At 44.4% G+C, this 17,233-nt stretch overlaps 1 protein-coding gene across 4 annotated transcripts in view; it reads right to left on the bottom strand.

Moving 5' to 3' along the window:
* The window catches only part of SH2D4A (SH2 domain containing 4A), an 82,406-nt gene that overhangs the window by 48,492 nt on the left and 16,681 nt on the right, over window positions 1-17,233 (bottom strand). For all 4 annotated transcript variants that reach the window (XM_054561293.2, XM_024251461.3, XM_024251462.3 and 1 more), the window contains exons 3-4: window positions 13,939-14,101; window positions 12,202-12,373 (exon numbers count right to left, since the gene is read on the bottom strand). In XM_054561293.2, the coding sequence (XP_054417268.2) occupies window positions 12,202-12,373; window positions 13,939-14,101 (335 nt within the window). The remainder of the gene's footprint in view (window positions 1-12,201; window positions 12,374-13,938; window positions 14,102-17,233) is intronic.

Raw genomic sequence — 17,233 nt, 5'->3', positions numbered from 1 at the left:
ATACTCAGGTCTAATCTAGATGTTACTTCAGCCTACTCCTCAGCTAGGAAAATCCAGCCAGACAGCCTTCTTTTGCCTCCAACTCTTCATCTGAAGAATGCGAAGGACCAAGCCTGGGCTCCTGATAAGAACAACATCTTTTATTGCTCTACATACTTGCCAAGAGGATATGGGTTGGGGGTGAGAGAACGGTATCCTGTAACTGAAGGACTTCAGGAGGCAATTGTTGCTGCTTCCATCAGACAATACTGGGCAAGCTGCTTTCTCCTATTTATACATTTTATCAGCTTCCTTTGTAAAGCGTCAGTGTTGCTAAATTTAACATCTACAGAAGAAACGGATCCCTTACTGCCCCAGTCCCCTACCTTTTTGGCATCGGCGACCGATTTTGTAGAAGACAATTTTTCCACAGATAGGGGGCGCCAGAGGGATGGCTTCAGGATGATTCAAGGGCATTACATTTATTGTGCACTTTATTTCTATAATTATTACATACTCATCATAATTCATAATGCAGAATCAGTGGCTTTTCTTCAACTAGACAGTCCCAACTGAGGGTAACGGGAGGCAGTGACAGATCGTCAGGCATTAGATTCTCATGAAGAGCATGCATCCTAGATCCCTCACATGCACAGTTCACAATAGGGTTCGTGCTCCTATGAGAATCTAATACTGCTGCTGATCTGACAGGAGGCGGGGCCCAGGGAGTAATGCTCGCTTGCTTGCCTGCTGCTCACCGCCTGCCATGTGGCCCGGTTCCTAACAGATCACAGACCAATGGTACCCCAGGGAGAGGGGCTCCTGCCTTAGAGGGTACTGCCCCAAGTATCGGGGCTGCCTGTAAGGACTGAAACTTCCATTCCTTGACTAGAGATCTTCTACTGTGTTGGGTGCTATGGTTTCCAGGTATCTGGTACTTATTCAGGCAGTCTTACTTTTGGATATTTATTTGGTATAATAAAAATTTTAAACCAACAAAAACATATCCTTGGAAAGTCTTTTGTAAAGATTGTCATGCGTGTGTAGAAAGATACTCTGAGACTGGACCGTAAGGTTTCCAAAGCCTGTAGCCGCCATCAAACACTTCTCAGATTCCCAAGATTTGCTTCTCATGGGTATTAGGGTGAAGCAGAAATTCTTCACTCTTAGAACTGGAACAAGTCTTCCATTGTTCTGTAAGGGATCTCCTTGAATGAAGCCATTTACTAATGAAGATATAACTTGGGTTACATTGGTATAAAATCATATCCAAATGCAAACCTACAGATTGGGTGGTTTGGTGTTCTGGTTAAAACTACAGACACTGTTGCATGGCAGGAAGGTACAGCTCTCTACATTTTTATATGTGAGAAGATTAGCTGTTACCCAGGTGGACCAAAAAATACGTTTTGAGTCTCAAAGGGGAGGACTAAAGTGAAAACCAGCTCAGGATAGGAACGCCAATTGACCAAAGAATACATCATCTGTGCCTTATTTACAGAAATAAAATTGAGTTGACCTTGCCACATACCACTGAGTTTGCTATCACACCCCTGTCTAACTGCTGCTCAAATACAAAAGTCTAGACCTTGTGGCATGGCTTATTCATTGAAACAGTATGGCAACCCTCCTTAACAGCTAGTAGTGATAGGAAAAAGCATTCTTTCTGTCGTACAGGCATCGAGTGTTGCTTTAAGATCTGCGTGTGTAGAGCTAGAGTGAAACTTCTGAGAAATCATCTCAGCAAACGGAGTCCATCTGTACCGTTAACTCCTAGGACTCCATTTGGCTGCCTGCAGCCCTGTTGACAAGGATGTGAGGTCCTATCCTGGCTCATCAGGAGAGTGCTGTGATTGATTAGTGATGTCTGTCGCAGGGGCAGCATAGGAAGTACCTGCACCTGGGCTCTATGGTCACTAAACAATTTAAGTCTCTCATTTTATAGATTAAGAAACAAAAGTCCTGCAGAGACAAACTCAAAATGAAAATCCAGTTCCTCTGACTACTTCTCTCATTATATTACCGTAGCTCAAAAATGGACTGGAGGCCCACCATCCCTTATGAACAATTCTAAAATCCAAAAAGCTCTGAAAATATATAACTCCTATCAGGGAGGATCCTAATTTGAACTAACATGAGGCTATTTACAGTATTTATAGCATTTGTTTACAGAGTGTTGCCCCAGACTTTGCTGGGAGGCATTATATATTACATAATATATGCACAGTATTTCTTTTATAAAAATCTGGGAAAAAAGCTGACATCTGAAACACTTCTGGGCCCAGATGTATTGGATAAGGGGTGGCAGGCCTGTACTACTGACCCGACAGCCTACAGGGGTGTGGTCGGTGTCATGGCCTTAAAAGATACCCATGCCCTAATCTGGAACTTGTAAATCTGTTATGTTATGCAGCAAAAGGAGCTCCTCAGACATTAATTACCAGCTGTGGACCTTAAAATGAGATTATCCAGGATTAACTGTGGGCCCAATCTAATCACAGGCGCTCTTCAAAAGCAAAGAACTTTCTCCAGCTGGAATCAGAGAGAGACGGCAGAAGAGGAAGTCAGAGAGAGCTTCCAAGCAGGAGAAGGACTCAATCTGCCATTGCTTGAGGGGCCACTCGAAAAGCATAAGGAATGCAGGCGGCACCAGGTACAAAGATTGGCCCCTGGTTGATGCCCAGCAAGGAATCAGGGCCTCCCGCTGGTTCATTTGGCCAACAACGTGAATATACCTGGAAGCGGATTCTTCTCCAGGGCCTCCAGATAAGAGTCCATCATGGCTGACATCTTGATTTCAGCCTCTTAAGACCCTAATCAGAGAACCCAGTCCTGCTATGTCAGACTTCCCACCTGAGGAACTGGGAGATAACACGTGGGTAAGCCATGAAGAAAACTAATACATGGAACAAGCCTGACTCTTCTTCCATAAGGTGTCCTGTTAGCATCCACTCAAACTTACCTTTCTGCATCCCAGCCAAAGCACTTTACCCCATTAGACTCTTCCCCTGCATTCTCCCTCCCCGACACACGAGGCTTTGCACTTTCTTACTACTGACATTTCGCCGGCCAGGACTGCAGAGTCCTTTCCCCCAGGCCTCTCTGCCTTTCTCTGCCACAGGCTCCATCCCTGCCTTCCACAAACCAGTGAACAGGCCACTGGCCGCCTAGAACGTGATTAAATCCTGCCCTACAAAGCACTCACTGCTGCTCTTTTCAGGGGTTAAAACTCCAGAAAGATGAAAACCTCGTCTTATCCCTCCCTCGTGGTGCTGTAATGCCTATCATTACACAGATTAAAGCTTGATGGATATTTGCTCAGAGAATGACTGATGCAGCCCAACAGTGCTGGGCACTGAAGTGTGCAGTCCTTGGGTAGGAGATGGTCACACAGGGGAGGAACAATGTCTAGTGCTCCTAGTTAAAATAACTCCTTAGATTTGTACTGGGATTTGCAGTTTTCAAAGAATTTCCAAATACATTATCTCATGTCATTTTTTGCTATCTCATCTTTTTTTTGTTTTGTTTTGTTTTTGTTTTTACCAAAACACTCATGAGATAAAAAAGGCAGGTTTTTTTAAATTTCCAGTTTTTGTTTGTTTGAGACAGAGTCTCTTTCTGTCGCCAAGCCTAGAGTGCAATGGTGTGACCACAGCTCACTGAAGCATCAACCTTCCAGGATCAAGCAATCCTCCCTCCTCGGCCACTGGAGTAGCGGGACTACAGGTGTGCACCACCATGTCCAGCTTTTTTTCTTTTCTTTTTTTTTTTTCTGTAGAGACAGTGTCTTGCTATGTTGCCAGGGCTGGTCTCGAAATCTTGGGCTCAACTAATCCACCTGCCTTGGTCTCCCAAAGTGCTGGGACTGCAGGCATGAGCCACCACACCTGGTTTTAATTCCCACTTTTGATAGATGAGGAAACAGAGGTTCCAGAGGGTTATGAGATTTGCACAGCTAGCATAGGTATCAAACCCAGCAGTATAGCTACAACACTCTCACAGTGCAGGGCAGACAGGCTGCTCTAAAAATCCAAGGCACACAGAGATGGAAGCAGCGTGCTAGAGCTGTGAGCTCTGCAAAAACTCCGAGGTGAATGAGACTCGCTCAAGGTGTCCGGGAAAGTAGATTTAATCCTGTCTATTTCTCCACTGTTCCCTGATGCCCTCCTCTTTCCCTTTCTCCGTGTTTTCTTATGGAAAAAGCTTTTCTGTTTAATTTAAAGCCAAGAATATCTGGTTTAAAGTATCACTGCTAGTGGAAGGGAAAAGCCCAAAAACTCTAATCCCAGCAGTGTGATCGTTAGGATGCAGACGTGATTACCTTCCCTGGGGCAGATAATAAGAGGGACCTGAATAAGGTAGAAGACCCAGCTTCCCCTGTGAATCAAACCATTGCCCTGATCCCCCCACTTGGAACAGGAATAAAAATACCTGTTTCACACCTCCTACAGTTGTGAGGATGAAGTAACATGGTGAATGTACATCTTTCCAAATGTGTAGAGGGCTATCTATAACCACTGTCAACCCAATGAACAGCACTAAGGCAAATCTGCCCGTTTCACCAAATAGCATCCAAGCTCCCAGCTATCCTCTTACCACGTGTTGCTTTCTTCCCTTGAGGCTGGTCTTGGCATTCTATTAACCTGATTTCATCCTATTCAAAATACTAGTGAGTAAAGAGGAAGTATAACGAAGAAGTAACTGTAGGATTTACCCCAAGTTCTACATAAGCTCAAAGGGGACTCTGGCTACATGTTTGCTTCAATCCTTCCTTCCATGAGATAATCACAGCAGAGCTGAAAAACACTACTGATACAAATGCAGAAATCCAGTGTGACGTGCATAAGACTGAATACTCTCATGCCCAGCCCCAATCCTGATATTTTTCCATTATTTGGACTTCTTCTGGCAGCAGCTGATAAATCAGTACAAATAAAAAGGGTCACTGTTAACTAGAAGCACTACCTCCTAGAAGAAACTGAATTCTCCACAAGAGATTCTACAATGCTGAATACACATCAATATTTGGGTTGAATTTAATTTTCTCCCATTCTCCACAGCCCTTGGGAGATTTTAAATCAGACTGGTAAGAAGTGCATTCTGATTCAGGTCTGGAGTATTTTTTTAGAAAATGGGGCACAGTTTCTAGTGATGATCTTTTTTTTTTTTTTTAAGACAGGGTTTTCCTCTGTCACCCAGGCTGGAATAGAGTGGCATGATCATACCTCGCTGCAACTTCAGCCTGCCCAGCTAAAGTGATCTCACACCTCAGCCTCCCAAGCAGCTGGGACTACAGGTGCATGCCACCGTGCCTGGCTAATTTTTGTGTTTTTTTTGTAGAGAGAGGGTTTTGCCATGTTGCCCAGGCTGGTGTTGAACTCCTGGCTTCAAGTGATCCATCTGCCTCGGCCTCCCAAAGTGCAGGCATTACAGATGTGAGTCACAGCACCTGGACTCTAGTGATGACCTTTCATTGGAAATTTACTACAAATCTAGCAAGACAGCTTTACTTTAATAAATTTATAGTTGATTTCCCTTGAATATTGTTTATAATCCTGGAAGACTGATTGTTCTTTAAATCCCCCCAGAGTTACTCAGATAAGGATTATGGTCACTAACTTCAATAAAAACTGCTTGAAGATTTTTTATAACAAATGTTGGGCCTTGCATATACAATGCAATTTTGAAGACATGACAATATACTTTTAGATCTTAGAGTTAAATTATAGCGGAAATTTGGAAATCTTTAATCCTTACTGTGCAAATCTGAATTGCATTTTAGAAACAAGTGAGATGCATCCTAAACCTCCAGTCTTGGTTTCTCACCAGAAACCAGAGTTCTCTTCTAAAGGAGAAGGCCTGGGGGCAGTGATGTATTCTGTTTTAAATATGTCATAGTTACGATGAGAGTGGGGATTAAAGTAGACATACAAAAATGAGGGCATTCTAACTGTAATTTTGGGGTTAATCACTTAATCTCTTTGAACATTTGTTTCTTCATCTGTACAAAAGAAATGGTAATGTATTGTTTGTTTCACAGGAGTATTGCGAAAAGACTTAACTCAATGAGAAAAAGTGTTGTGAACTCCAAATCACATGTATAAGATCAGCCTGACTGGGTGCAGTGGCTCACACCTGTAATTCCAGCACTCTGGGAGGCTGAGACAGGAGGATCAGGAGGACCCCTGATCAGGAGGATCAGGAGGACAGGAGGATCAGGAGGACAGGTGGATCGAGCCCAGGAGTTCAAGACCAGCCCGGGCAACACAGTGAAACCCTGTCTCTACAAAAAATTTAAAAACTAGCCAGACATGTGCCTGTAGTCCTAGCTACTCAGGAGGCTGAGGCTGAAGGATAACCTGAGCCCAGGAGTTGGAGGTTACAGTGAGCTTATGACTGTGCCACTGTATTCCAGCCTGGGTGATAGAGCAAGACCCTGTCTCAAAAAAAAAAAAAAAAAAGAAAGAAAGAAAAGAAAAAAATCAGCGTGTATCCACCACTACCACTGCTGCAAGCAGCCTGGGAAATCCTGATGCATCTCAACCAGAATCACCTTCTCCTTTAACATCAGCTCTTCCTCCAGACACGCCCATCCAGCCTGATGACATCTCATTCTCCCAGGCATCCAAGCTTAGAAACCTGGGTCATGCTACCTTGTTCCTCCACCCTCTCTGATGCAAGAATGATCCCTCCTTTTCAAAATATAAACCTGATCAGCTCAACCCTTTGCTTGATAATCACTGACAATTTCCAATTGTTCTTGAAAAGAGTCAAAACAAGTAAGTAGCCCCCAAGACCCTGTCTTGTCTGGCCCTGCCCCACCCCCCACAATGCTTTCCCTGCTTCTGCACTCCAGTCACACTGGCCCCTTTGGCTCCTCCAAAGCCCACTTTCCCTCCAGCTATGGAGCCTTTGCCACACTGTTCCTCAGCTGGAACTGCCAGCCCTAGGGGCCATGTCCTCTGCAAAGCCATCCTTGGCTCCTTGGGGCTGCCCCAGTGCTAATGTAATTGGGGTGAACAGAAACCTATCCCTCACTTCACAGCACTTGTTATTGTTTGAAATTATATGTTATGTGATGTCTCTCTCTCCCTCCCCAACTGAAACGTCATGAGAGCAGTGATTCTGTTTTACTCCAGTATCATAACCTCAATACTTAGCACCTACTGGGTACTCAAAATATGTTATAAGTAAATCAGTCAGCCTTGGGATCCTCTCCTCACTGTCGATACATTTAAGCTAAGAAAAATGTATAGGGGCCAGGCACAGTGGCTTACACCTGTAATCCCAGAACTTTGGGTGGCTGAGGTGGGAGGATCACCTGAGGCCAGGAGTTTAAGACCAGCCTGGGCAATAGAGTGAGATCCCATCACTATAAAAAATTGTTAAAATTGGCTGGGGGTGGTGGCCTGTGCCTGTAGTCCCAGCTACTAGAGAAGCTGAGACAGGAACATTGCTTGAGCCCAGGAGTTCAAGGCAGCAATGAGCTATGATTGCACCACTGCACTGCAGCCTCAGGGAGAGGGAGACCATGCCTCAAAAAGAAAAAAAAAAAAAAAAATTTATAGGGAAGAGGAAAGTGAGCTAACTAAATATCTGATATGTGTTTGGAGGCACTGAAATAAGTGCTCAGTATTGAATATCTGTGATGGTTAATATTGAGTGTCAACTTGATGGATTGAAGGATGCAAAGTATTGTTCCTGGGTGTGTCTGTGAGGGTGTTGCCAAAGGAAATTAACATTTGAGTCAGTGGACTGGGAAAGGCAGATCCACCCTCAATCTAGATGGGCACCATCTAATTAGCTGCCAGTGTGGCTAGAATAAAAGCTGGCAGAAGAACATGGAAGGACTAGACCTGCTGAGTCTTCCAGCCTCCATCTTTCTCCTGTGCTGGATGCTTCCTGACCTCAAACATCGAACTCCAAGTTCTTCAGCTTTTGGACTCTTGGATTTATGCCAGTGGTTTGCCAGGGGCTCTATGGCCTTCGGCCACAGACTGAAGGCTACACTGTCAGCTTCCCTACTTTTGAGGTTTGGGGACTTGGACCGGCTTCCTGGCTCCTCAGCTTGCAGATGGCCTATTGTGGGACTTCACCTTGTGATCGTGTGAGTCAATACTCCTTAATAAACTCCCTATCATATATACGTCTATCCTATTAGTCCTGTCCCTCTAAAGAACCCTGACCAATACAATACCTCACTTACTCATCACAAAATCCTATCAGATTGTATTGGTTTTCCACTGCTGCTGTAACAAATTACAATAAACTCAGTGCTTTTGAACAACACAAATTATGGTACATTTCGGTAGGTCAGAGACCCAACCTTGGGCCAACATCAAGGTGTCAACAGAGCTGCGTGCCTTCCATAGACTCAAGGAGAATCCGATTCCTTGCCTCTTCCAGCTTCTAGAAGCTGCCTCCGTTCCTTGCTTCACGTATGGTCTCTTCCTCCATCATCAAAGCCAGGAACATCACATGTCTCTGATCATTATCCTATAGCCACATCTCCCTCTGACCTCAACCAGGAAAGAGTCTCTGCTTTAAGGACTCATGCGATTAAGCTGGGCCTGCCTGGATATTCAAGGATAATCTTCCATCTCAAGGTCCTTAACCTTGGTCCCAGAGGCAGAGTCCCCTGTTCCATGTAAAGTAACGTGTTTGTGGGTCCGAGAGATCTAAATGTGGATATATTTGGCATTATTCTGCCTAACAAATAGATTGTTTATCCCCTTTTGATAGAGGGAGAAACTCAAGACTTAAAAGCTACAGCACGAGGAGGTGAGGGATGCAGGATTCAAATTATTTCTGGTTTTCCAGAAAGTGGGTCTGTCTCTCTAAAATGGTTGCTTCTCCATTTTAATAACTATTTAATAATTAGGGTAGCATAATGAAACATTTCTGAGAAAGTCAATGAGAAGTAACTGCATTCACTACCCAGGGCTGCTGCAATGAATGGCCATAAACTTGGTGGCTTAAAACAACAGATATTTACTCTCTCACAGTTCTGGAGGCTACAGTCAGAAATCAAGGCTGTGCAAGGCTGTGCTCCCTCTTCCAGCTTCCGGTGGCTCCCATCTTGTGGCAGCATAACTCCGCTTTCTGCCTCTTTCTTCACTCTGCCTTCTTCCCAGTGTTTCTGTCTGATATGGTTTGGCTGTGTCCCCACCCAAATCTCATCTTGAATTGCAACTCCCACAATTCCCATGTGTTGTGGGAGGAACCTGGTGGGAGGCAGTTGAATCATGGGGGCGGGTCTTTCCCATGGTGTTCTTGTGATAGTGAGTGGGTGTCATGAGATCTGATGGTTTTATAAAGGGGAATTTCCCTGCACAAGCTCTCTTGTCTGCTGCCATGTTAGATGTGCCTTTCACCTTCCACAGTGATTGTGAGGCCTCCCCAGCTACATGGAACTGTAAGTTCATTAAACCTCTTTGTTTTGTAAACTACCCAATCTTGGGTATGTCTTTATCAGCAGCGTGAAAACAGACTAGTACACTCTGTCTCACATTTCCCTCGGCTCTCCTCTTATAAGGACACCTGTCGTGGGATTTAGGATCCACCCTAAATCCAGAGTGATCTCATCTTGAGATCCTTTACTTTAATTACATCTGCAAAGATCTATTTCCAAATAAGCACACATTCTGAGGTTCTAGGTGGACATAAATTTCGGGGGATAAATATTCAGGCCACTATAGTGACATATACAGAACTTACAATAAAAATATAAATGTACCGTCGAGTCAATTGTCTAAGAGGTAGCAGATGACCTCTTTAAAGGCTCACACTAGCTGTGAAATCACCCTCCTCACTGTGTGGCCTGCTGTCAGAGTGAACTTCAGCAAATACCACAGGAGCCCCTGACAGCATCTTCTCTGACACAGGGAAAGATAAAAAGCAGGAATATAAAAACCTGTCACCCATCTATTTCCATATTCCTTGTACCTGAATGTTTCTTTCTCCCCTGCCCCCATCTCTTTCTGTATGACAGTTTAGCAGGCACCTAAGGAATGGAACAGTACCATTCTCAATATAATATTTATGAGATGGTTAAATAATAATAACTGTAGTATCTATTTTAATTTCCATTTAAATCTTTTGTCCTACTTTTGGAAAAAAAAGGTCTAAAAAAGTACTGTAATTCAAGCACAAAGATAAGCATACATACTTAATACTTTTTTTTCTTTTTAAGAGTCAGGGTCTCACTCGGTTGCCCAGGGTACACTACAGTGGTGTAATCAGGGCTCACTGCAGCCTCAAATTCCTGGGCTCAATCGATCCTCCTGCCTCAGCCTCCTGAGTTGCTAGGACTACAGGCATGCACCACCGTGCTTGGCTATTTTTTTTTATTTTTTGTAGAGATTGGGGTCTCACTATCTCTACAGGATTGTGCCCAGGCTTGTCTGGAACTCCAGGCCTCAAAAGGGATCCTCCTGCCTCAGCCTCCAAAAGCAATGAGATTACAAGTGTGAGCAAACACACTCAGCTGCATAATTAATACTCTGGAAGGAGCTTTCTTGTTATTGCTATTGTTCTTGGTTTGAGGGGTGTGGGAAGGGGAGCCGTGTTGGGGGAGTTTGGTGTTACGCATGCTGAGTATAAAGCACACCTGGGGAGGAATGGAGGCCTCACTGAGGATGTGGGGAGCATGCCCAGGGCTGACCTTGAGATGAAAAACCAAATTTAGAATTTTCTCTTCCTAAATATTTGGAGCCTCATATTTGTAGCCCTTCATAAAAAGCTTCTTCATAGCCCTCATATTAATGACACAACCAAATACGAGAGTTAAGAATTAAAGAGTTAGTAGTTAATATTTAAGGAATAGCCTGGGGGTCCTGCAGACCTGGGTTTGAATAAGACCTTGGGCAGGTTGCTTAACCACACCTAGCCTCAGTTTCCCCAGGGGTAAAATGGACAAATGTCTCTAGTTCATGTTATTGTGAGGATTACATGAGACACTCAGCAGTGTGCTTTGCTGTGGAATAACCCCTGACCATGTTAGTTATCCGAGTCTCACTAGGCCCTAGAAGGAGGCAGGAGATATCTGGATTCCCATTTGATAGCCTCAAAGAAGTCAAAAGCACACACAGCCAGTGCTGCAGGGCTGGAGACATAAATGGAAATCAAACAACTGCAAATCTCTGTTAATTCTCAGTGTAATTAAATTCCTGGCAGAATAATAAGGTACTTCATAATATAGTTTCATTGTTCTCCCAAACTATAATCCAAGCAGCAAATTATGTTTGAGTTTTTTAAACCACCTGAACCTAAGAGAATTCATACCAATTCTGAGTATAAAATTTCTATTATATTGGGGAGGTAACTGTCCCCAAGTCACAGGCAGAGCCAATGAAGCCCAACAGGCACTGATGTTTAGAATCTGCAACAAAAAGGCGAAGACTCAGTAGAATGTAATCTAAATCATGAACAGGCCAAATCTGCCCCTCAGCCTGTCCTTGAAAATAAAATTTTATTGGAACACAGCCATGCTCATTCATTTGTGTATAGCTGTGACAAAGATGGCATGGCCCATAAAGCCTAAACCATTTACTATGTTGCACTTTACAGAAAATGTCTGCCAACCTCTGCTGTAACAGAAGACATATAATGGGGCAGCATTGAGGAGAACCTGAAAATATCTTAAAATGCCAAATTGCATTCCTAGCGTTCTTGCTTGTTACTTTCAGTCTCACAAAATAGGGGTGCTTTATTTTTCATGATGTAGCATGGAAGGTAAATCCCCCAAGCGACACGAGCAAGAGGATTTTTTTTTTTTTTTTTTTTTTTTTTTCTGAGATGGAGTCTCGCTTTGCTGCCCAGGCTGGAGTGCAGTGGTGCAATCTCAGCTCACTGCAAGCTCCACCTCCCAGGTTCACGCCGTTCTTCTGCCTCAGCCTCCCGAGTAGCTGGGACTACAGGGGTCTGCCACCACGCCCACCTAATTTTTTTTTTGTATTTTTAGTAGAGACGGGGTTTCACCGTGTTAGCCAGGATGCTCTCGATCTCCTGACCTTGTGATCCGCCCGCCTTGGCCTCCCAAAGTGCTGGGATTACAGGCGTGAGCCACCGTGCCCGCCCTGGAGGATCTTAAAGTTAGGAGGCATTTCTCCCAAGAAAGCCATTGGAAGATCCTGACACTCAGCCACAGAAGTCTCTGTGGCCTCAATAGCTTTTTCTCCCCCATGATGAAATCCCGCACATCTACAGACAGGAAGGACTCACTCGGATTTTCTCTTCTTCCAGGGTTGGTGCTGGCCTAGATCCTTGCTCCAATTCCTCCTTTTCTGCCACTTTCTTCCAGATGTCTTTAGTCTGCTGGTTATCCGGAGCCTGCAGATCGTGGTACTGTGATTTTGTTTTCAAGCTATTGGTGAATTCTTCAGAGTGAGTTTTTCTGAAGAGAGGCAAAAGTGAAATTCTCAAAAAACATTCTTCAACAGGAAGAGCTTTTCCAAAGCATATGCCGACATTCAAATTATGTGAAAAACAGTAACAGACACCACTTACTGAGTGCTTCTAACATGCTGGGCCCTGGCTAGGTGTGTAAAGACGTTAACTTCATCCTCATCACAACCCTGTGGGGAAGGCATTGTCATCCTCACTTTGTTATAAGAGCTCCAAGAAATTTTGTAATTCATCCAAGACCACATAGTGGTACAGCCAAGATGTGAACCCTGGTCTGCCCAACTCCTGGTTTAGAAATTAGCCTATTAGAACACACCATCTCCTTCCAATCGATGATTAAATAATTTCTTTATCTTCATACATCCATTGATAGTTTTAAAGTTACAGGTACTAGTGGGCAGCATCCCACTGAAAGTCCAATGCACCATCCACTGTGCCACAGAGTCTGCTTTGCATCCCTAGCCCTTGGGAACAGAACTGTGGTCCTCATGTCTGTCCCAATTTCCACTTCACCACCTCAGGGTAAGGCTGTCAACATCACTGCCCAGAGCCAGAGGAGGACACCCAGAGCACCCCAGGTACCCAGGAGAGGAGCGCCATCACCTGCCTCAGTTTCCCTCTGAGTTACCTTCCTACATCTGCAGTTGATGTCACTTCCCTATTGAAAAACCTCACCGTCCACCGAATAAGGTCCAAACTCCTAAATCTGCCCTCTGAAGCAGTTGTCCAAGTGTATTCCAAATGATCAGAAGACCTCATCATTCCCCAAAGAACCATCCGTAGTCAAGTCTAGGCATCTTGGTTAAGCCCTCTGCCTGCACTTTCCTTCCTGGCCTTCTGTAGCTGGAAAACCACTCCTTTCAAGGTTTGGTCCAGATTTCACCTCATCTGTGGATCAGAATGATAGGTTCCCACCTATGCTTGGTAAACTTTCTGTTTATACCTTAATTATAGCACAAATCACAGCCTGCACTGGCCGCAGTGAGCTGTGCACATGTCTACTTCTCCTCCTAGACTGGAAGCTCCCTGTCTCTCTTTCAATTCCCAGTACCTTGCACTGTGTAGGCACCTAAAGAGCCTGATTATCCAGCCGCCTGGATCTAAGTGATCTCCTTGGAAGACCTGAAGCTTGCACAGTCACTGCATTTCTCACATATGTTCCTGATACTCAGCTGTGTCGGCCTGCATTGCTCTAACTTGACTCTAGTGCAGCCACGGGTGATCACTGGGGAACTCACACACTCATACAGATCAAAACTGGAATGACAAGCAGGGAGATGAAGCAGCTGATTTGACAGCACTAAAGACTTTCATGAGGTCTTTAGTGCTATCAAAGACTTTTGATCGAAAGTCTAAATCAACCTTCTAAAGAGATCCAAAAGGTCTTTAGACCAAAAGTCTAAATCAACCTTCCAAAGAAATCCGAAGTGACTTCTGTGACCCTCCAACCCAACCCTACTCTCCCACCTGATACTGTGAGCAAGAGGCATGTTTGCAATGTTTTCTAAAGTCTGGAGAGTCTTTAAGCCTCTGGTTGGTTTGCAGATCTCATACCTGAGCTCCTCTTCTGCCTCCTGTTCTGCTTTCAGCCGGGCCCTCTCAGCAATAATTTCATTACAGAGCACATCATAGGGTTTATCTAGATGGTGTTCGCCCATCACCCATACCCAGACTTCCTTATCGGCTCCCAGCTTCCAATGAACAGATTTGCCATTCTCTGTAAACAAACACACAAACAAAAAATTCAGAATGAACAAATATCTTTAGTCATAGATTACTATTTCCATCACTAAAGTATTTAGGGTCTTTGAAAAAATATATATATATTAGATGAGACAAAGTACTTCTAACTGCTCAGGAACATCTGTAGGTAGCAATGGCAATGGTGGCAGTGAGAGGTAGCTTCAGTGAAAATATTTGTTTTAAAAATATTAGGGGTATGTTTTTTGCACGTGCTTTTTTTTTTTTTTTTTTTTTTGACAGAGTCTCACACGGTTGCCCAGGCTGGAGTGCAGTGGCGTGATCTTGGCTCACTACAACCTCCGCCTCCTGGGTTCAAGCAGTTCCCCACCTCAGCCTCCCAAGTATCTGGGATTACAGGCACCTGCCACCACGCCCAGCTAATTTTTGTATTTTTAGTAGACACAGGGTTTCACCATCTTGGCCAGGCTGGTCTTGAACTCCTGACCTCGTGATCCACCCACCTCAGCCTCCCAAAGTGCTGGGATTACAGGTGTGAGTCACTGCGCCCAGCTGCACATGCCTATTTTATAAATGAAGAAACTGAAATGAGAAGAAAGCATTCATTGTTTGCATTATCCTTCAGGGTAACAGAGCTAGCACTTCACACCATAATCTCTTAAATCTATCTCCCTGTAACCCAGAATTCCACAGCTGCTCAAGGGTGTGGCATTTGTACTACATTCAGAGGCTTCATTGGTGGGTAAAAAGCAGGTTTTATTATTTTACTTTGTTTTTATTTATATTGTATTTTATTTGTATTTATTATTTTATTTTAGAAATAGTGTCTTGCTCTGTCACTCAGGCTGGAGTGCAGTGGTAAGATCATAGTAGTTAGGACCACAGGCATGCATTACCATGCCCAGCTAATTTTTTTAATTTTTTATAGAGACAGGGCTTTGCTTTGTTGCCCAGGCTGGTCTCAAACTTCTGGCTTCAAGCAATCCTCTTGCCTCAGATAAGGAGGCATTTTAGATTTAGACCACCTTGAGTTCAAATCCTAGCCCTGTCACTTATGAGCTATGTGACTTGGACAACTTTCTTAAACTCTTTAGACTCAATTTCCTCATCTGCAAAATGGGAATACCAATATTCACTACCTAGGGTTGCTGTGGGTAGGCAAGCTACCTGTGCCAAGTTCTTCCCCTAGTGCCTGCCACATAACAGGAGTTCAATAGAGGTTAACTGCTATAATTGCTAGCCTATTATTTACTTATATGGCTGCCTCAGAGATTCACACCAGCCTGTGAGAAGATAATGCGACCAGGTAGTGTGATACTTGGTGAAGCTACTTAAATAACTCTTGTTTACAATTGGCCCCCAGGTTAGATTACATCCTAGTGCTCCTGAAATGCGGCCACATCGGTCATGCTCCCTTAAACCGGGGGCAGGTGGAGCGTACCTAGGAGAGGCCAACAGAGACCATCCCTGAGTCTGTCAGGCCTACCCAGGGCAACTGTGGGCCAAAGGTGGACCTCTAGTTAAGACCCCAAACTAGCAGTGGTGCTGACTGCATGGAAGAGGGCACCTGGCTGGTGTGCATGCTGGGCCCTGTTTGATGAGCAAAACATCCACACTGGGATTGTGTCTTGTCCTCTCACACTAAGTCAAAGGAGGTTTCCAATTAAGGTGTCTTCTGTCCAGTGTATTGTTGACTTTTGTACTGTGGCCTTGGGATACATTACCAAAGCAGGCTGCTCAAAGCCAGGGTCGTGCTTTCTTTTGACCCTTTCTACCCTTCTACTGCAGTGGACACTCCTGCAGTATGTTCTAAATAGAGATGCTAGGCAGAGGGAATAGACTCAGACTCTGCACTACCAAAGAATTCCTGTTTACTGTTTTCACTGTGGAGAAACAGCAAATGTGGCCTCCAGGTAAGGAGGGGAAGATCAATCCCACCATGCCCGAATGGGGCTGGGCACCAGTGCCAGCTCCTGGAAAGCTCTTTGTCTGTTTGACGTAATGCCAGATGGTTCGTTAACTTTAGAAAGCTGTCAGACCTCATAAAACTCCCTTTATTACACTCTCTCAGGCCAACTAATAATATTTTTATTATGTCAGCCTCTCAGCCTTCACCTAAGTAGTTCTCTGTCGGTATTTTTTTTGACAGCAAGAGGAAGATGCCCGGAAAGGATGGCAAGTGGCACTCTGCCAGGGGAAGAAAAAGGAAGAGCAGAGGGACTCCAGCAACTCAGCTAGGACAGCCCAGAACAGCCTCCAGAGAGGCCATGGGCTATGGGCAGGGCAGGAACTCTTAGGCAAAAGGGGCCTTGCTGCAGGTGGGGAGAGAAATCCTAGAACTGCATGTGAGCAGTTGGGGCTTCAAAGCTAAACAAAGAGAAGAGAGCAAAGGAGAGGAGCAGAGTTGAGAAAGCTTTAAAGGAGGGAACAGAGAGAGCACAGTGACCATAAAGAAGTAGTGGCTCGTGGCAAGAAGAAAGAGAATGAGATGGGAAATGTCAGAGTTAGTGAGATGCTGAAAAACGGGCTCTTGACAGAGTGGCACTGACAATGGTCTCTCTGCTGACTTTTCACCTCTAAGAGCTCTTCAATGAGCTCAGAGAGCGGGGATACTGGAGGAGCTTCAAGTGGTTCCATGAACTCCCTGAAGCTGTAGGAGGAGGGGGAAGTTGTTCTAGTATAATGAGTGTTAGCTGGGATACCCTTGGCTTCACATCAGATGAGGGGATGACTCTCAAGGCCTTCATTGTAGTTCATTCTACAAGGCAAAAAATGAGTTTTTGCTATTAGCAAGATGTAGAGCTAGATGCTGCAGGTGATACATGGATGAAAGGGATGAAAGAGATGTGCCCATTCCCCTGCAAGTAACCTAGAGTCTACAAGAGAAGGAGCAAGACGTTAGGTGATGCACTTAATGAATTTTCATCACATATCTAATACGTGTCAGGCACTGAGGTAGACACAGTGTATTAGTCCATTTTCATGTTGCTGATAAAGACATACCGAAGACTGGGCAATTTACAAAAGAAACAGGTTCAATTGGACTTAAAGTTTCATGACTGGAGAAGCTTCACAATCATGGCAGAAGGCAAGGAGGAGCAAGTAACGTCTTACATGGATGGCAGCAGGCAAAGAGAGAGTAAGAAAG

Source organism: Pongo abelii, chromosome 7 (assembly GCF_028885655.2).
Source record: "Pongo abelii isolate AG06213 chromosome 7, NHGRI_mPonAbe1-v2.0_pri, whole genome shotgun sequence".
In the NCBI taxonomy this organism is placed as follows: domain Eukaryota; kingdom Metazoa; phylum Chordata; class Mammalia; order Primates; family Hominidae; genus Pongo; species Pongo abelii.
Note: the sequence above shows the minus strand (reverse complement) of the source record. Positions and strands in the feature narration are given on the sequence as shown.